Source organism: Mercenaria mercenaria, chromosome 14 (assembly GCF_021730395.1).
Source record: "Mercenaria mercenaria strain notata chromosome 14, MADL_Memer_1, whole genome shotgun sequence".
Classification (NCBI taxonomy): Eukaryota; Metazoa; Mollusca; class Bivalvia; order Venerida; family Veneridae; genus Mercenaria; species Mercenaria mercenaria.
The window spans coordinates 70017749-70040190 of NC_069374.1; the positions used below are offsets into that span (position 1 = coordinate 70017749).

The 22442-nt window shown below is 33.1% G+C and overlaps 1 protein-coding gene across 1 annotated transcript; it reads right to left on the reverse strand.

The window, feature by feature from the left end:
* Positions 1-12080: 12080 nt before the first annotated feature.
* On the reverse strand, positions 12081-21213 carry LOC128548573 (uncharacterized). Its single transcript, XM_053523835.1, has 2 exons — positions 21019-21213; positions 12081-16201 (listed from the first exon to the last, which is right to left on the reverse strand). Exon 2 carries the CDS (start codon positions 16009-16011, stop codon positions 14308-14310), a length of 1704 nt encoding a protein of 567 aa, XP_053379810.1. The 5' UTR covers positions 16012-16201; positions 21019-21213; the 3' UTR covers positions 12081-14307.
* Positions 21214-22442: the final 1229 nt, after the last annotated feature.

Here is a 22442-nt window from a genome sequence, read left to right on the forward strand (position 1 = left end):
AATCAGGCAGAGCGTTGCATAAATCTTCCATTTTGATAAATTATCTATAATGCGTTATCAAGTAGTTTGATTTGCCAACTGAAGTCACGTGGCATAGGAAACGAAAACGAATTTAGACGGCGTCGCCGAAAAATATGGAGTTTTTAATTTCATTAACAATGTTGAATGAAATACAATGAAGCTAGAAACCACAAAAGAAGATAGTAGTTGTCTTTTAAGTGGCCTGTTGAATGTTATTATACACCGAAATAATTTAGTTTTTTTTTGTTCTGATATTGATTGTCCATATTATGTAAATCAATAATTTGTAAATGTCTTTTGATAGCTTTCATAAAAAAAGAATTCTTTTGTTGCCTGTTTTAATAAACTAAGGTACGCGGAAATTGTTTTATTATCCTTTAAGCTAAACCTGATTTAGAACTGATAATTGGTCAATATCAGTGAAGCGAATGCAGTATTTGGAATAATATTAGGAGTCATTTACGATATTTAAAGTGTATGCTGTGTTCACGTATTCCGACAATAAATGCTCTTCCCTTAAATATATAAACGAGGAAAACTTTAACATTGTTCTACTTTTCTCTAAACAAACAACACGACTTTCCCTATCTAGCTGTTACTTACTAGTTCGATACTATATACAATTTACATCAATTTTTTGTTCTTTTAACGTGTACTTTACGTGCAAGCGTGTTACATATCGTTGAAAGTAACTAATAAAGCGTAATGTTCTCAATGCTAAACATTGTCTAGTATTTTGAGCTGGCTGAATAAGAAAATGGCTCAATTGAGGTTAATGTAGAAAAGTAATTAGAAACTGTACATGATAAAAGATTTCAAACAAAGAAATTCAAGAAAAAAATTTCTACTCTGACATTTAAGTGTACTTTCAAAGTTTAGATTATTTTCAGAACATCAAAGTAAGTCTGATATGACATTCAAAATTTAACAAGAATTAATTATGAATTCAGCTTCTAACATGATAACATCTTGAACATTTTCATCACAATCTGGCAATATTCAGGTCTCTGGGCATGTTATTTTGCACTATACAGGCTACCATATCTTAACTACTACGTAACATAAAGGACATTCACAAATCGAAATGATGTAACAGAACACTGTTACGTTTTATGTTCATACACACTCAGAATCACTATTAGTCGCGTAGAATATTTAACTAATATTTAAGAACTCATAAACTATTTCATGTGTTTGATATAAAAGACGAGTACCACTTTATCTGTATATGTCCTACCTTCGAAAACTTAAGACATAAATATGTTAAACGATACTATTATAAAAAGCAGTCTATGTATAATTTTTTAGAATTACTGAATACTGCTAATAAACAAGATTTGTGTAAGATCTCATTGTTCGTAGATGAAGCACTTATTGTAAGAAATTCTATTAATAATGCATAAAAAACCAAATGTTTGTTTTGTTCATCCTCAAGATATGTTCTTTTGATAATATATATTGTATGTTTATGTCCATAATTAGTGACAACTCTGTAATATATCACTGTGACTGTGTTAATGTTATTTATATTTTGTATGAACTATGTACAAGTCGGATATAAATATCTGTTCTGTTCTGTTCTGTTCTGTGCTGTTCTGTGTTTGAATATTATTGAAACACGGTTATGCTGACACCACTAGACTAGCTGTATTTGGCCCCATACATTCACAATGAAGAATTGACCCCCACTGCATTCACTTGCTTTCATAAGACATATGAGCCGCGCCATGGGAAAACCAACATAGTGGCTTTGCGACAAGCATGGATCCAGACCAGCCTGCGCATCCGCGCAGTCTGGTCAGGATCCATGATGTTCGCTTTAAAACCTTATAGAAACCGTTAGCGAACAGCATGGATCCTGACCAGACTGCGCGGATGCGCAGGCTGGTCTGGATCCATGCTGGACGCAAAGCCACTATGTTGGTTTTCTCATGGCGCGGCTCATATCAGAATCGACAAAAAATATTTAGCAGACCATGTGTTCATATATTTAAGATTCCAATTCAGTTATACGCCGTAAATGAAAATTTACTCGGGCCTTCCGCGGTCGAGTAACCTTTTTGGCACGTTAAAAATACCAAACCTGCTTTTACTTCTTTATCATTTCTTATTAAAATAAAAAGGAAAAAAAACACTGTTACAATATGTGTAAATAATTAAGATGTTAAATAAATAAAAACATCTAAACATACATGTAAAACTTCAAACTCAACTGATTCACATGCTGAAACAATTAAAAAAGACAGGATTTATTCTAGAATAATCAAATGTGATATATATATTTAAGCAACAACACCTGTGAAAAGGTTGCAGAAAAGCTGCTGCATGATAACGAAAAGTAAAAACATTCACGAAACTTCTTGTTTAAAAATGCGTAAATATAGAAGTGTTCGTTGAACGAGGATGATTTCGTAAGCAACATGGATAAATAATATTATTATGTTAAACACGAACACAATAGTAATTATAATCGAAATGCGTCGATCTTCTTCCGATGGTTATGGGATTTTGTTCAAATACATGAATACACTCGTATTTTTATGAGTAGACTTTAAATAAACCCTGTGTTTTAAAAGAATCTGTTTTAAAATTCTGAAAATAAAGTTTTAAATAAGATCACATAATGTTCAAACTACAGCAGAAGCAACTGACAAGAGTCAAATATGCTATTTCACGTTATATTACAGAAGTTCATAATACATGTATAGCATGTTAGAATCTTAAATGATAGACACTCTTAATTAGAATTATGTAGAGAAATAGAAAAAGGAAATTATATTGGGGTGATTTGAATGTGATTATCTCCTTTTACAAACTCTACTATATTCTGCTGTTTTCGATAAGCAAAATTAGACAAAGCCATTGTAGTCTAAGTTTTCCGAATTCCGAGCAAAAACTTTTTCACTATAATGTCCAAATCTTTACTGTAACTTTAGCCAAAATACCAAATACATAACGAATAACTGACGCAAGTACTGCAAATGTTGGTATTTCCCGCATTTTTTTTTTCACATGAATACTTTGTAAAAAATATATGAGAGACGTACATTTAGAAAGCAATGAGTTTGTTTGACCAGAATAGATCTAGTAGGCAAAAGCTGTTTTCGAAGTTTCGAAATTTTATTTTGAGATACTACATTTCTAATATCAAGGCCGTTGAAACGATGAATAAATAAATGTGTTTTCACCCTCCCTAAATGAAGGGAAAATGTTATAAAGTCACGCTGATTACAAAATAACACCTTATAATAACTTGGACCCACAACCAGAATTCTGGACCGACCATGTTAATACCATGTTAACTTTTTTCCTCTAAGTGTGACCTTGTCATGTAAGCTACCTAGGGGCCTTATAATTGTGCATGGCATATTGTCTAATTATCGAGAATATTTTTGCCAAGTAATATTTAAATCTTTTGATGCATGACAGAGGTATGGACCGAACAGGAAAAAGCATATTGTTATCTGATCTCCAAATTTGACCTTGGAAAGTATGGACTGGACATGAAACAAGATATCAACCGTTGACATCTGAGTGTGACGTTGACATTTGAGCTAAATATCTGGGTGTTGCTTAAGACATGTCGACTCGTTATAGGGGCTAAATAATAACATTCCTTGATGGATGACCGAGGTAAATACCGGAGAGGCAAAAAACAGACAATGACATTTGAGCTCAAAGTGTGACCTTGATCTTTGAGCTAGGGGTATGGTTTTGTGCATGACATATCTCATTATAGAATACATTTGTGCAAAGTTCGTGCTTTTATAGATGTCGAAATCATGACCCAGAGAGGATAAAAATGGACCTTTGGCATTCAATTGTGACGATCCTATAGCTAGGGGATTTGTTGTGTATGACATGTCACCGCATTATGGGAAGTATTTGTGCCAAATGTAAAACTTTCTTGATGGATGACAATGTTATTAACAGAACAGGAAAAATATATTAATCTTTGACCTCCAAGTGTGATCTGGAGCTTTAAGCTAGGGATCTGCGTGTTGTGCAAGACACGTCATCTAATCTTTGGAAGAATTTTGGCCAAGTAACATAATATTCCCTATTGAAGATGGAAAACAGAGTTACGGACAAGACAGAACAAACCCTTATTCACATCTGGCGTTTGAACATTTAAACTAGGGGTCTCTTTATTATACATGTTACGTCGTCTTTTATGGGGCAGATGTGTGTCATATAATAGTTCATTACGTATGTATAAGTATAGTATATTCCCTCAATGGACGCCAGAATTCTGGACCGTACACGAAACAGACCATGTTAATACCATGTTAACGTTTTGCCTCTAAGTGGGACCTTGTCATGTAAGCTAGGGGCCTTTTAATTGTGCATGGCATATTGTCTTATTATCGAGAATTTGGCCATGTAATATTAAAATCCCTTGATAGATAATTGAGTTACAGAATGTCATGTTGATCTTTGACCTCAAAGTGTGACATTGACCCTTTTGCTACGGCTCTGCATGTTACGCAAAACACATAGTCTCATTATGAGGAACATTTGAGCCAAGTAATATTTAAACCCCTTGATTGTGTACCTCAGCTTGTTGAGCTAAAATTAGCATTATATGTTCAGGATCAGAACAACGTGCAGTCATTCCTTGGCATGAACACAGGACCCTTGCTTACAATGCGGGTGCTCTAACGGCTGAGCTGGGCGGCTTCCTGATACACATTTTCCCCGTAAGTGACGAAATCCGAACCGTGACATATGTTAAAATCTTAGCTTGCTGGTTCAGCTCTTTTAAGCCAGTGCAAGCCACTTGTAGACGGGAAAAGAGATTAGCTATGGACACTACCTTGTGTACTTTTGAGGATTGTACCATCACGCTGTTAATATTGTTAGGTATACTGCTGAAACCTGTTTTAATATATTTCATGATAAAAACTTACATTTTGTTGGTACTGTAAATATTCTTTGTAAAAAGGTTACTTGCAAACATGACAGTTGCTAATATCAGATCAGGGGAGACAAATGTTTTTGTATATAGACAATTTTCGGGGCACAGTTGTTCATCTTTACCTAGAATAACTTATTGTTATGTCTTATTATACATGATTTGCATAAAAATTCGCGAAATGCAAGTATATAGTTACAAATTGTCAGTGTTATATATAAGGCCAAGCCATTGTTTTTAATGTCACAGCATTTTACTAAAGTAGTGTAGCACAGTACTTGATGCAATAGACCAAACTTTGTATCTACTCTGTAAGAAAGTTATTTATCTATGTTTTTAAAACTATACTGAAAAAACACATAAATTGAAGCTGGTCCTAAATTGTCCACGTGTCATGTTGTATTATATCTATATTATCAGAATGGTTTGTACGAAGTTCAGAAGTCACAAGGTAGTTGAGTGTCATGAAATTGATATCTTGGGAACATTTTTACTGGTAGATTAGTATATGTTTCTGGGATTTCTATTTTAAAGTGTAACAAGCAAAAGATAAATGAATGATTTAAAAGTATTCAATCATTGTATATGTTATTTCATCTTTCCCTTTGATTAAGATGCTTGCAAATAATGTACATGGTTTACATGTATAAAAGCAATTTGACAACATATATTTATTCTTGCATGACTGTAACATGTCTAAAACACGTAGATTCTTACTCCAGACATACTGATTAACATCCTGTTACTGTAATATACAACATAGAGAACTTGCTCAGTATAATGCGCCAATACTTCAATTGTGTCATATGTAATATTCAAATGCACAACGTTCTCAAGAAGGTTTTAAATACAGACGATAGGGATCTTTAGCCATAACGACAGTCTGCCTGTCACACGTGAAGAATATTTATTGAGAATTAATATTTAGATGCTATTAACATAGTCAGAAACTCTATATATCTAAATTAGCCTGTTCCCCTATATTCTCGCGGTACTAGTGACACTAAATACAGTAAGCACGCAAATGAAAATATAACAGTTATTTTGTTTTTAAACTAATTTAAAATGATTCATTATCTATCAAAACATACAAGTTTTGACACATAATATAATGTAAATACTCCCAACAATCACGTGTCAACATGTACACTTTCTATCATTTTGATTTTTTATGTCCTTGGTATTTTCGCGTTAAAAATGTTGTTGTTGTAGTTGTAGAATTATTGTCAGGTTACATACCACGATATTTGTTTATTTCCGGTACACTAAGGAATTCTGTGTCTGTTTGTAAAAATAACAGTTTAATTACAACAATATTGGTAAAATTATGTGAAATGTTCCACACCCAGTTTTTACCAATTTATTCATTTTGACAGCGTGTACACTTGAAAGAGTTGTCCCTTCTCAGAACCCTGACCTTTGAACCTTTGTATGTGACCATTTCGGAAATTAAGGCGGGAATTAAAGGAAAGCGGGGCATTGTGGGATCGTCGTTCATCCGAATCGGGCCTAATTATAACAGACGACATAAACAAAACATTCGCGAAAACGATGTTAACAAGTGAAAAATACAGGATTTGGGTTTAATTGGATAGAAATTTAAATATTTCAACTATTTTGAAAGTTAACGCACCAAAATTCTATGCATTCTGGATAAATTGATAAAAATTTGAATTGAAAATGAAAGTAGGTTGTTTGTAAACAATGTCAAGATGGCGCTGCAGTGCAAAACGGAAATAACGCGAAATTACCAATGACGCGAGAATACCGCGGACCACTATACGATGTAAGTGACCATATAAGGGCATATAAGGAGCAAAGGGTGCGTTTTCTGCAACATTTCCAAAGAACAAAACTAATATGTAGCATAACAAAATGAAGAGAAAGATTAAGCTATGCCAGGGTATTACTTTTGTAAGATTTTATGCATTACAATTCTGTTAAATATAACAAAATATGTAAAATTCTATTGTTACGTTCAAACAGATTCAACTCTCCCATAACTATTCAAATGAGCCAAGGTTTGTGTGCTATGTGGCAGTCCCATAAACACAATTCTTCTCTAAATTGTCAGGTGAAAGAGAAACAAAGAAATCAATTATTTTTGAAACTCCGATTTCTTCCTTGCTGAAATAAAAGTAAAATTATTCAAGAACGGGTTAATTTATTGCAAAACTAAGAGACTGCCAAATTGTATGCTATTTCTTTTATAAATGAAGAAATTGAATAACTTCAAACATTTTACGAAGTCGTGAATTTCTGTTTGAGAAAAAGACGAAAATGTGTTATTTGAACTTTATCATTGGGCCTCTCCATTATCCAAGACTGGAATTCCTTTATTTTTCTGCCAAGGAATTTAACTACTTCATTCTTCAATTCCACGTATAAATAGATCAACAGTTTGTACATTATTTATAGTCATTAACAAATAATTTGGCCTATTATAGACACATGCTTATCATGGAAATTCGTCAAATAAAGGTTTCATATTTGAACATTTAAATTAATTTGTTTGATAGAGGAAAGTTCTGTGAATTTATAACAAATAAAAACAAAAAATGTCAAAAAACTGCTAATTCACCCATTAGGGTATCATTAAACACACTGTAACATTACAAGAAAAGCCGCCAAATGCACACGAGCCCATAATAACAGCATCCTGAACACACGTTAAGTCGGTGTAAAAACGAAAAATAGTCGTATATGTTATGTTCAAATTTACAGCATTTTGCTATTTGGTTTCAAACCTTTTAATGAGTTACCACATTAAAGTAATTATATGCTGACTGTAGCTTGTAAGCTTTGAACCGGTAGGCATAGATCACGAATGTTGTATGTCTACACGCATGCGTGTGCTGACGGGTTGTAATGAAACTTGTTCTGGGAATGTAAGCTGCTCTGTCAAGATCGATTTGTATGCTATACTCATTATAGATTAACTAATTAAAGTTTTAAGGGGTTTCCGTGAATTGTTTCGAGAATGCTTTAATATTATTTTTTCTTGAACTGAACACATGACAGAACATAATCTTATAACTTAATCTGGGAAATATATCAATTGGTTATTTGTAAGGGTTATAGCTCATATATTAACACATAATTGTGTAAGAAAGAAAACTTAAAGAAGGAATGTTAATAATAATTTGATTTTCGGTCAGCCTTTTGGTGATCAGTAATATACAATTCATACCAGTCATACTGTGAGTGATAAAGCTCTGTCGTTCAACTTGTGCATTGTGTATTAAATTCTTATTTTTCAAGACCAGTATGATGAAAAACCGCGGTAGTCACATCTCAAAACATCGGTAACAGATTATCCAGATCTTGAAAGTCGTCTTATGACATAAATAAACTTTGTGTCGTTGCGATGTTAAACCCAACACAAACAAATAAAAATCCTTGAGTCATATCCGCTATAAGTCGTACCACTTACTTTTCGTACAGTATACTAAATTTATGTCAATTGTTTTCATCATTATTGAACAATGAACCAGTACTTTAGTAGGTACAAATGATATTTAAGTAGCTCTAGATCAGCTCACAGAGGAAGACAAGTATGAAGTATCTATAGATAAAGAAAATGAGAAAGCAAATTGTCAGCAGGGTCCGTATTGTAGTAAATCTGGATAGAGTAAATAAATCGTATGTAATGCACGATTTTGTTTAACATTGAAAATCCTGAAATTAGATAGCATACATAATAAAATAATTATCATTTAAAAGTAAATTTTACAATCTAATATCATGGCCAAGTACTGATACATTGTTATACGACATAAATATTACAAGAAAGATAATGATACGTACAACTTAGCATATTGAATGGGAAGTTACTTACCTTTAAACATCTCAATATAGTCTTACTTCCTTATTTGAGATATGTGGTTCTGTGAAACGTTACACAAATTATCTATTGCTTGTACAGTAGGGGAAACTTCCTGTTCGGGAAGTAAACCACTGGGTTTTTCCCAACTTCCTGAACGGGAAACTTGATACTAAATATAGTAACTTGCTTCCCGTTCGGGAAGTAAAATCACTCTTTTCTGACTTGTTTCATTCAAAAGGCCCGGTATATAAGAATATACATGGTATCATTAAATGAAATACACCAATGTAAACTTGAGGAATATGTCCAAATTTCTACAGTTCAATTTTTTTAAATATCCTAAAAAATATATATTCAACTTTGAAAATATTTTATTTCAAAATTTCCCGAATTATTTTATACAAAGTAGATTTATACTGAATTGCTTGTCTTTCATAGAGTACTTAATACTAATAAAACACCTTTTAACATTGTCCGGCTTGATGACTGCTTAAACAGTTTTTTTTTTAAATTTCAAAATGCTTCAACACTTTTTGTAACAGATAGGCAAGAAATATTTCCAGTTGAAATCAATAAATTTAAAAGTTAAATAAAAATTTTGTTAAGACATTTAGAAAAATTCTGAGCATAGAAATTTTGATAAAGTATCTAACTTAAAGTTTAACTTAACATATTTCATTTAATGATACCATGCATATACTCTTATGCACCAAGCCTTCCGATGAAAACAAGTAAAAAAATGATGATTTTGTTTCCAAACGGGAAACAAGTTTCTATACTTAGTAACAAGTTTCCCGTTTGGAAAGTAGGGAAAAATCATAAATTGATTTCCCCAACGGGAAGTTTCCCATATTGTTATGAGGATAAATGATTGTTTTGCGTTATATTTCCATATTCTTGCCCAATTAGGAGCTGAAGCTGTACACAATATGCCTTACATACCTAAAATGCGTTTCATAGGAAACTTAAAAAAAGGATATGTATTACGCTGTTGCAGCGGGAAATACGTCAGGGATTTACAAAACAATACGTCATAAAGGGTGTAAGGAAAGTTCGTTCCAAGAGTAAATCAGCCCATCAAAAAGATTGAAAGTAGGAAATTGAATTTTTCCGTTATATCAAATGCTTACCAGTATGTTGACGTCATGCTGCTGAAGAAGATTGATATCAGATTTTCTTATTGAAAAACACACAACATTTCGTTCTTTGTACTTAGTCCAAAAATGTTCAACCTTTGAACATAAACAAGTTGATTGTGACAAACAGTTTATGTCAGGCCTGAATTATCATTTGCACAATACAAATTCAACTATTATTAAATAAAACAAAACAAATATCTTCTAAATATATTGAAACATGTGTGAACTGTTAAGTATGGAAGTAGTCTTCTCCGATAAATTTTAGTGAAAATGCCATTTTCTACAAGAAGTTATAAGTAGGGTAAAATTTTCACCGAATGTCATACATTCATGTCATCTTATCCAATAATAAAATCCAAAACATTGTTATTAAAAGTCTTTCAGTGAATGAAAGGAACGTTTCCTGTTTTCTATTACATGTCAATGATATGATATTGTCATATGCTTAACCCGCACAAACTTTCTTAACACCCTTTATCACAAGGCTTTGATGCACTCGCTTTTATTTGGTTGTGAAGCTTGAACAACTTAGAAGATTCAACGATTATCATTTAATTTAAAGTGAATGGACAAATGGTTGCAGACGAAATTGAGGTTGGAAATAGGACAATAAGAAAAATAAATAACAAGTTTATCGATACTGTTCAGGCACTACAACGTAGTCCGTCCTAACATATCACATTTTGTACGATGCAATGGACATACAAATGTCGAAATTGCAATTGTAATTTCCTTCAACATATCTTATCTTCATGACACAGAGCACAGAGGATGTTCGGTTAAATTTGGTCATGGATGTTTTCAAATAATCGGAGAGGAACACACCTTATAGAATATTATCTAAAAGGCACTTTTAAATGTATATATATATACATGAAAAGAGTGATATATATAATTACGGTATAACAGTTATAATAATGGTTATAAGAAAAGCAAAGAATATTTATGCATATGTATTAATATTATCTGTCAATGCTTTCAAGACACTTCCACAAGAAAAAGATACTGAGACTCAGCAAGGTACTCTGATGAACATCAGGAAAATATACAAACGACACAAGGACAAAATTGGACGGTATCCTGCATTTCCTTATAGCTGTAAGATGTTTACCATACATGTACAATGTAACAAGGAAGGAGGAAAATCCTTAGTATATACAGCTGAATGAAATATATTTTTGTCGCACGAGGCAGTTTTTATTTTTAAAGGACATTATGATCAACAAAAGGTGATATATTGCGAAAAGATAAATAGTACAAGAGCGTGTCCATGGTAAGAAGTAACTTCTAAGTCTTCAGATTCAGTGTTGCTGTATTTTCTGGTCCTTGCGGAGCATGGAGTCAATTTTATATATCTTTGCAATAGAATTCCACTTAAGCCGGTGCTAGGGGTCGTGAGAGGTGTTGCACTTTCTATTACCTCTCATGAACAGACCCCATTAAACAGAGTCTGCTATTATTTTGCTTGGCTGCATTCTGTGCCTCCAAGGGATCTTTTTACAGGTTTTGTTTTATAATAATAAAACTGTTAGCATGTTTTGTTTAAAATCTTTTCTGTTTGTGTGTTTACAACCAATGACACTACTTTTTAGAAACTTTACAATTTTGATAAGTCCTAAAATTGACACGATACACGTAGATTAGACGGACTGAATGACTGTCATTTGTATTATTCATTAACACTGTATGTATTTATGTGTGTGCTTGCCTGACTCTATGATCTGTTTAACTGATTAAACATTTTATGACAGTTGTTCGAGCCCAGTACATCTTTTAAATCCATTACTGTTAGGACTTCATTTTGACACAAAATACTGATCAATATGGGAAACCACAATGGTAAAATGTCTAAAGTACGATGATATAAGAATGTAATAATTTCGATATTTCTCCCTCGTTGTTTCGTTGTTTTGACTTTTCAACATCGTAGTTTCATATTTTCCCCATCGTTAATCAACTTTTGACCATCGTAGTTTCGTTAATTTTAATTTTTCAACATCGTAGTACCGTACGTCCTTCTGACACAATATGCGGTGATGGTCCAAACGGGACATCGTAGAAAGGGATAGGATAATGTAACGTTTGGGAATATATAACCTAAATTATCATCATTTCATAACCCAACATATATTAAAGCGAAGCAAGTCAAATAGTTAACACAATAAAAAGACACGCCAGATATAGTAAAATAATATGCTTTATTGATATTAACAAAATAACAAGACAACTATTGCATAAAAATATATTTTTGGGTACTACAGTTATCATTTTGATAACATTTTGTCAGATAGAATTGTTAAGAAGTTATATTATTTACAAACAGTAATGTGAATAATGAAAAGAATTAGGATGTGCGTCACTGACAGGACGTACTTTATATCTATTGTAATATTGTTTTCTACCATCATAGGACAAAGTACTTCATAAAAAACTTGATTAATCATTGACTATAATATTACACACTTTAAGACTAATAATAACGAAATGTCTTTAATTTGAAATAAAATTGAAGAGAAACTTATTTCAACAAAAAGAAAGTTTCGAGTTCTGTTATAGAATAAACTAGACAGAGTTTGCCTATCGAAGTTATCATACATATCAGTGCTGTTCCATCAAAATACTTATAGACATGACATTTAACAAGTAAGTTACACATTTGGTTCAAATAAAAAATATAAAATAATTCACGAAAAGAACAAACACATTCATGAAATGAAAGCAAAAAACGGAATCACCTTAATATCGCGAAGATCGAGTCAATTGGAATGCCATTCTCGAGCATTATTTTATTATATGTAAACCTTTCATTTTAAAATGCGTCTACTAGAGCACCAAAAAAATAAATGAATATGTATATTTTTAATGAAATGAAGTTAAATGGAATCGTATTTCTGAAATGCTGCAATACGAAATCATATGATTGAAAAGTAAGTATGAGGCATTAAAACAATTAAATGTTTGTTATATACATTTACAATATTAAAAAGTTCCTTACATTATGTCATACAAAGTTGCTTCTGACACACCGTTCTTTTCAAAATTAACAAATGAGCCACGCCATGAGAAAACCAACATAGTGACTTTGCGACCAGCATGGATCCACACCATCCTGCGCATCCGCGCAGTCTGGTCAGGATCCATACTGTTTGCTAACGGTTTCTCTAATTGCAATAGGCTTTGAAGGCGAACAGTATGGATCCTGACCAGGCTGCGCGGATGCGCAGGCTGGTCTGGATCCATGCTGGTCTCAAACACACTATGTTGGTTTTCTCATGGCGCGGCTCATTAATGTTTAAGGAGGTCATTCAATTTTTGATCATGTAATGGGTTTGTTTCAACTATTCCATCTGATTACTTACATTTATTGATGATCACTGGACGCTTAATGTTGGTCTTTCTAAAATTTGATTTTCGTGTCCTTTTTGCCCAACCAAGATAGAGTTATTAAAACAAACGTATAAATCTAATAAAAGTACTTTGCCTAAGATGCTATAAATGAAAGGGCTATTACATTGTACATGTTCATTATTTGCACTAGCAACTACATATTTAGTTGAAATTGACCAGAAACTCCAGTTTGAAATAAATATTATTATCTCGCTTTTTCTATCTTGGTATTGCAACCAAAATAGATTTGAAATAGATGAATTCAGAAACCAGACACAGGATTAAAACTCTATACATTGTATATCTACAAAATGCAAATTTAAACAAAAATTACCACATTGGAATTAAAGAAAATGCACAGCTTATATATATTAAAGGGGGTTAATTACAAACTTTGATATAAGTCAATGAAATATGCATTTGTAACAGAAATCTAACGCTATATAATCGGTCTTTTTATTCCTTAAATAAATCTCTTATAGTATATACGAAATCTGTGGAATGGCTTTAAATTAAAATGAGCCATGCCATGAGAAAACCAACATAGTGGCTTTGCGACCAGCATTGATCCAGACCAGCCTGCGCATTCTGGTCAGGATCCATGCTGTTCGCTAACGGTTTCTCTAATTGCTATAGGCTTTGAAAGCGAACAGCATGGATCCTGACCAGAATGCGCGGATGCAAAGCCACTATGTTGGCTTTCTCATGGCGCGGCTCAAATGTTAATTAAATGTGATTGACCGCCTTTAAATAATAAAAACACGACAAATGTATACCATATATGCATAACTTCAAAAATGATCAACATGCTGAAACAATAAAACAGTACAGTATTTACAAATAATAATCTTGACATCCTCTAGAAGTATTTGCGGTGTATTCCGTTTAGAATAAACAGTGTGATATCTCTGGGTAAGCGCGATACATATCCAATATGACGGATTTATACATTTGCTACAACACCGGAAGAAAGGTTGCATATTAACCACTACATAATGAAAGGTTGACTATCGTTTTCTCTACACATTAGCATTCAATGCAGAGAGTTCATTACTATCGACATTCGAGCAACTTTTTGATGTATCAGGGGATACCGACTGCTTTAACTTTGTTTCCATAGTGACCGACCTGTCCGAACTACTTGTCTGCATGGCTTTCAGCTCTATAGCTCCCTGGGAAGAACTGCAATCCGTCTTCCGTGTAGCCATTTTAGAAATGGTGGATGTACGGGAGATAGACAACCTCCGTGTATCCCCAACTAATCTTTGCATTGGTTTAATATATGTCCTGTACAAACATTTACGAAACTTCTTGTTTAAAAATGTGTAAATATAGAAGTTTGCGTTGAAGGTGAGAACAAGTAAAATTTCATAAGCCATATGAATTGCTCTGTTTGTTTCCAGGTGAAAATACTTTTCTTTAATCACTGTTTTTTGGACAGCACTATACAATAGGAAAATACCGTATGGTATTTCAGGAATCAGGAACACGATCACAATAGCTGTAACTATGATCGAAATACGGCGGTTTTCTTCCTTCCGTTTTAATACTTGTGAGGCATTACTGTCGATCCTTCGCAAATTTCTTGTACCTAATCTTAAATGTTTGATAAACAGAATAGTAAACGTTGTCAGCGAGACGCATGGTACCAAATGACGTACGAAAAACAGTACCCAGAGATATATACAATCGCCGCCGCAACCTTCTTCGCCAAGGGTCCATTGGCACAGTCCGTCTTCCGCTTTATCGGTAGCTAGATGATATACATGAAGAACAGGGGATATGACGGATATAACAACACAGAAAATTATTGTTTTCTTGACGGTAAAAATAGATTGTGACTTGAATGGGAACGCAACAGAAACGTATCTTTGAATTCCAAGAAATAATGTGAGGAATATTGATACGGTATGAAACATCTTGGATAAGAAATATTTCGATATCATAAAGCCACGACATAGGTCCTTTGTTAGAATGTACCCATCGAGAGGAGGATGTGTAGGATGAAGGTTATATCGTGGTATTTCAGTAGTACCGTCATACAATGGATTAGAGGACACAAAAGACATAGTTTGGTTCTCAGCGGATGAAGTTGAAACTCCAAGATCTTGATTGGATAACATATCTCTCGTGTCACGATCCATTGACAATGAGGTTGAATCATTGGTCGTTATGTTGCCAGAGTTGTAGTCATTGTACATGTAATGACTGTCTGGCAGAGGATCATAGTTCTGGTACACCATGATATATGTAGGCAAAGTAATCAGTCCCGTTAGTGTGTCTGATATTGCAATAGCGGCAAGTATCAAGTTTGTTGCGCTGCGCATCTTTTTGCGCAGCAAGATAGATACCACGACGATGTTTACTAGAAATGTTAAAATGACCAGTGTTTCCCAGATATACAAGTACATTGGTCTTTCAAATGGGTAGCCAGGGTATATGTACTCGTCCCCATAGTCGTAATAGTCACTGTAGTTGTAAGACATACTGTTATTGATGTCGTTGCTAGTTGCGGTTTCAGCCGGAATGGAGTAGTCCGGCTTTGTATCTGATCCTTCGTGTGGTGTTTCTGTCCCAAGTGAGTGTGTTGCCATATTAAAATGATCGGATAAATTGCTTTTAGGTGAAAATGATGAGTCGGTTCCTTGTGCAGATGTTGTTTTTAAAGAAAGAAATGCTGACATGAACAGCAATATTGATATGTCACCACGAATGCTTTCCATTTCTAATAGTATTTTTCCAATAATTGAAACTACCAGTAATTGAATCTTCTAATTTTGTGTATTTATAAAGTTCAATTTTTATCTTTAAATGTTATATCATTCAAGTAAATTATTTCCAGTTACTGTCATTACTTTAGCTTGAATAATGTAACTGTTCTCAGTTATGTCTTGTGGGCGTTCTGTCACGAGTCTGAAAATAAAATAGAAAACATCTTAGTAACGTATTACTTAACGTGTTTATTTTCAAATTCAAATATATTTGTAACACTGATTTAATCATGGTTAAATGCTGCGTTGTGATTATTTCAAGACGATACACATTTAAACGACAAAACATTGAACTTTGATTTAACTTTTTGTAAAAACACTGTTTGGGAGATATTGTTTCGAAATTGAAAAAAAAACAACCATGCATTTTACAGCTCTCAGCTTTAGAGTCTGTTTAGTCGTAGGGACAGTTCGTATAACGGCCGGATAAAGTAAGCGTACAAAAATGATTTCGTTGCATACTTGTGTCACATTTCAACCGTCCTTTCCAGCTAGTAAACAAATTGGGTCGGTTTAACATTATATTCGACGTTTATCAATCTCAGTTAGAAGAAAAACTAACATGATAAATGCGATCGCCTTGAATTGGTCATATATTAGAAAGTGGTTTCCCTCAGTGAGTCATGTAATTAAGAAAGGAAGAGGATAGGTAAATCAAACACAGTCAATTTTGCGTACTTATAATAATTTACAAAGTACTTGTCTCAAGGGTTTTGTATTTGCATTAAACAAAGGCATGTGGTGGCAATGAAGTGCTCAATCATTTTTTGTCAATAAGTAATTAAGTATTTCAATATCTGTGTATTTTGCTAGCAATTGAGCATGTCACTACTTATAACAATTCTGTTTCAGGACAACACCAACATCTTTGCAAATAAGATAATTGAGCCGCGCCCTGGGAAAACCAACAAAGTGCGTTTGAGACCAGCATGGATCCAGACCAGCCTGTGCATCCGCGCAGTCTAGTCAGGATACATGCTTTTCGCTAACAGTTTCTCTAATTGCCATAGGCTTTGAAAGCGAACAGCATGGGCCCTGACTAGACATTTCGTTACAAACACGTGAAAAAAATGTGCATTTATAGAAAATCGATAATCAACAGTGACATGGACTTCCTCAGGCGTTGATACTGCCAATTAAGAGTATTTTTTGTTTGTTTCCGGTATCTGACCTACCCTAAACCTTTAGCCCGACCCTAAATATTTTATGGCCTTGGAGGGTATTTCTTTTTTACTTCTTAACAAAAAGTTGCAAAACTGCACTTTAAACATGATGACCAGATTTGATAACAGAGTTGATCAACTTTAATTTTTATAAAAAATGCACGCAAAGATCCTCATCACTTTTGGCTATTATTTTTTCATAGGTTAAAAAGTTGGCTAAAGTAAGGGATTAATCATGAAACAAAAGCTGAATATTTTGCAAAAAAGAGAGTTCTGGTTTATATTAGGAATTCCTTAGATGTCACTTTCTTTCCAATATTTTACACATTGATTAACAGCCACCATCAGCGCTTCGAGCTCTTTGATTTGAGAAAGTAGTTGCAATGTATGTGAAAACTGTGGAAGGGAGGGGAGATAAGAAACACATGCTTTTCTATGCCTTTCAATTTGAACCTCAAACTTTTGTTCAAATGTGACAGACAGAACACTGGTTAACTATACACATATAATGATTTCTGTTCCAATATTTGCAAAGTTCATAATAAATAAAAACAAAACAAACGAAGCATTCTGGCGGGGTTCGAACTCCGGACCTCGTGTATGTGAAACATGTACTCTAACCTTTGGGCCACGGGGAACTGTGATGCCATGAAGACAAAATATGTTTATAAACAAATTTTGTTACGGCATCGTGACGAGATTCGTTTCACATTGACATTTATATAATTACTGGCTTTGCTATATAAAAATAAACTGGCGATGAATTTTTATTCAAACACTAATGTACAATATTATTCAATTATTGGAAACAATAAGCGGGACGTCTGAATCGTCCGTGAACTCATAGCACTACGGTGCTATGAAGAAATCTGTATAACACCGATTCCTTTAATACCGCGAATGTTCAACTCGTTAGAATACGATAGAATAAGAATAATCGGTTTTTCTTTTTCACATGTCTATAACGGCAATGCGGCACCGGCAGCTCTGCTTATGATTGTAACAGTAAGTCTAATTAATTTTATTTTATGAAATGTCGTCCTAAAAGTTATTTACCGCGAACTTCGCGGCAGCAGAGAATCATGGGTAGAAAACAACAAAAACAATGGTATAGAAAATATATATAACTCGAACGGTATAGGTTTTCTGTGACATGTACATGTACATGTATACATTATCTATAGACGGAAAAACCTTCGGCTTTCCAGTATGTATCAAAATAGAGAAAAGTGGAAACTTCACAGGTCGTTCAACACAACAAAAACGAAAATGTTGCAGGCTCGGTTGAGCCTGTTCATGGACGGTAGTGGAAATGCAAAACATATCAATATAAGCTTGAAAAGTGCCGTTCACGCTAATCATACTCAAATATTTTAAAAATAAGCACGCTGACCTATACACATTATTTCAACACATTATAGATTATATGTTTATTTATGATTGTGAGAAGTTTCATTAAAATCTACATTCGTTTTGTAGAAAAAAAATTCTACTCGCGAAAATTTTAGGAAATTTGTGATTTTCCCATACACTCCCATTATGAAAAATTCCTTGAGGACCAAATTTTTCAGATCAGTCAAGGTAAAATTCAAGCACACGACCCTATCTATTTTATTTGCTTAACTTTCTATATTCTGAAGTTTTGAAAATTCAGGGTTTTTATTAAATTCTACGTTGTAGAAATGAAAAATTCGATATGAACTATCTTAAGCTATGATATTTGTTTTAATCAATGCAAATAAAACAACAAAACTTACTTAAGAAATAAAACGTTTGGAAGTTATATTAAAGGGAATTCCTATAGTTTTTTATGCGCATCTTTCTGCGCAGCCGACACTTTCTATGGAAAACTGAAATGAAGTCAGCATTTGTTGAAACATGTGACAGACAACCTTAAATATGAGGAATCTTGAATGCAATAACATTTTTTATAAGTTTTATCAGTAATCAAATGTTGATACTGATTTATGTTGTATTGACAAGTATCATGCCTGTCAGGTTTCTTGCCATTTTTGTGGTTGTGTTTTCACATCGCATTTTAGTACAAAGACAGTGTTGTTCATATAATGTAAAACAATTGACTTAGTATTGATAAGACAATATCACCTTTCAGATTATTTAGTATTCAGTTACAGAAAGAATTAAGAATTTTCGAAACTTTTTTTTTTACTTCTAGCATATATACATGTAATCAATTTGGTCAGGTTCGCGCCATATTTCGCCCGAACAGGTTTTATTCAAGCGGTCTTTACATAAAATTTAGCCTGGTGACCCATACATTTTTAGCCATTTTTATTCTCGCAATACAATTATTCATACACAAGAAAAATAAGAAATAATTGTATGAAAGTTTTACCAAAATTTAAAAATATATTCTTCACTATGGGTATTTTTTATTGAAAAAAAGTTCACAAAAGTGAATAGGAAACAAGATTTATTTTTCATTTGTACCCATTATTGTAAGGATATAGTATTACAAATATGACTATGATATCTAATAAGTATATAATAAAATCTGTAAAAAGAATCAACCTTATTGTGCTGTCTCGATGTATATTTTAGTTGGTATTTATAAAAAAGCAGAAAATTATGAAAATGTTGAAAAATCGCTGGAAGTTTCAGCAACAGTGGGTGTGTTCAAAACAATTTTTCACAAAAACAAGCCTGGTGACCCATTGTTTTTATTTGTTCATTGTTTTCAGCACAGAATTTCCTATCATATATGTGAATTTGAAAAAAAATCTATGAAAGGAAATAAAATATAGGATTTCTCTTTAAACGAGAAATATAAGATTATTTAATATTCTTCTAAGACATTATGATAAAAGACAAGGTATTTTAAAGATCTCTGTTGCCATGCTTTTAACGTTAAGTTAAAAAGGGTACCAGTTTTTGATATTCAGCCAATAAAATTACCCAAATATTCCATTTTGGTCATCAAGAGAATGGCACTGAAGCCGTCGAAAAAAAATCCGTTTTTATTCATATTAGTTTTGAAATAGATAAGATGCGTACAATGTAACTATGGAAACCAAAACCCCGCGATATATACATTTGAAGCTAATATTAGAAAGCTAACGTTCATACTTATAAAATCATCAACTATGCAGAATTCTACGGTTAACAATGAAACGAAATACACTGAAAAGTGTTAAATATCCGTTTATTCCTTCTTCTTTCTTTCGGGGGTCGTGTACACAAACCCTAGTAAAAACTACCTTTGACACGACATGGATAAACGAACTTGAAATGGTAGCAGCAAAAACATTACATTACACGATATACAATAAATTGCTACGGATCAATTTAATTGAATCTACGCTAGTGACTAGGTATACCACACCCTTAAATGGACAGACGCTAACTTCCAGACAATTTGGGAAATTTGAAGAAAAGCTTACTGATCATGATTTGATATTGATATTAGAATGAAACAACATTTTTTCTTTGTAAATGTACGTTCAGTGTGCACATATGACAACCTTCATTGCTCAAGTATTAAAAAATAAACATCAGTACAGAGCGGATCAAAATATATCGAAACAAGGTGCAAGAAAAACATATTTGACATAAAGGATATTGTGCTGCCCCATTGTAAATTTCGATATAACATATCGCATAAAACTTTGATCAACAACAATTAAGCAATATTACAAAATGACTAAATAATAAAGAAACAAATGAAACAATTTTTCGAACTATTCCATTCAATTAACAAATTATAAGCAACATAAATTAATATCTTGAAAATAGTCATATTCACATTTAATATACGGTATAGTCTTTCATACAGTACCTGTTGTGAATGTTATTGTCCTGAGTATGTTCAATACACTTTCACAAAGTACGAAAATTCAAAACCGCATGTGTTCATTAAGCTTGCGATACTACAATATTTTCCTTGTCTGACAATGACTAAACATCAGGAAGAGCTAAATTATCAGAATATACTTAGGACTGCTTCAAAAAGAAAAGTAGATACTCCGTAAATGGGACAAACACTTATGTCCGTAAAATCGACTTCGTACACTCGAGATCTAGGGAATACACTACAATGATTCATAACTGTTTCCCTTATTGTAGAGAGTGTTTTCCTGTCAAAATAATGAATTAAGAAAGAGAAAATTGATAAAAAAAGATCGAAAAAAATGAACAACGTCTTTTACAAGTGACTATGCATGTTTTCTGACCTACATGTATATTTCTGAGCTTTTACAACTTATACGGAATAAAACAGCTAATCCGCCATTTTTATTGTCAAAATCGTAAATTTTCCGAAAGATTGCGTGAGATTAAGCATACTCTTAGCATATTATGTTGTTGACGATATATCAAAAAGTCCATAAAATCCAACAGGGACATCATAAATATTTACTCATTTAGCGGCCTCAACCAATTATTGAAAAGTCCCAGAAACACACTATTATGTGTAAGTGTGTGTGTGTTCGGGTTTAACGTCTTTTTCAACAATTTTTCAGTCATATAAACGACGGATTATGTGTAAGAGTTACAAATTAGTGGAAAGGAAAGGACAACAGAAACAAATGCAGTCGTTGTCGCACTCTTGCATATGATTTATCATTTTCTAGTTGAAAATCTTCACCTCTGTATTCTTATAAATGACATTTACCTGTTTCCTAAAATCAACACTTTATGTGAAATCTTGTGATTATTTTACATTTGAGAAACACTACTTGTTACTTGTAAAATATCAACCATTTTCTAGCGGATAATCATCACCTTCACTTCTGTATTCTTACAGATGGCATTTACATGCTTTCTAAAATCACCACCTTATGTGAATTTTAGTGACTTTTAAAAATCTAAATGCACTATAATTTGTTACTTGTACAATATTACCTATTTCCTAGTGCCATTTCGCTTAGCACGTGGTCGTGAGATTGATCCACAGATGACTAATATTCGAACAAGATCATGACGAACATTTTGATCGAATTACATAAATATTGAGTGAAAATGCAGCCCCATATTGCATGCACAAGATTTTTTTATTGGACCGGGTGACCTCGTTTTTTGACCCAAGATGATCCATGTTCAACCTTTATCTAGATTTATTCACGACAAATTTTCCGATCGAATTTCATGTGATCCAGTGAAAAATGCATCCCTTATTGCATGCACAAGGTTTTTCTTTGATTTTACCGGTTGACCTAAGTTTTACCGCAGATGACCAATATTCAAACTTGACCTAGATTTCCT

Coding starts and splice junctions, on each gene's coding strand:
- LOC128548573 (XM_053523835.1), bottom strand. CDS start 16,011: ATGGAAAGCATTCGTGGTGACATATCAATATTGCTGTTCATGTCAGCA.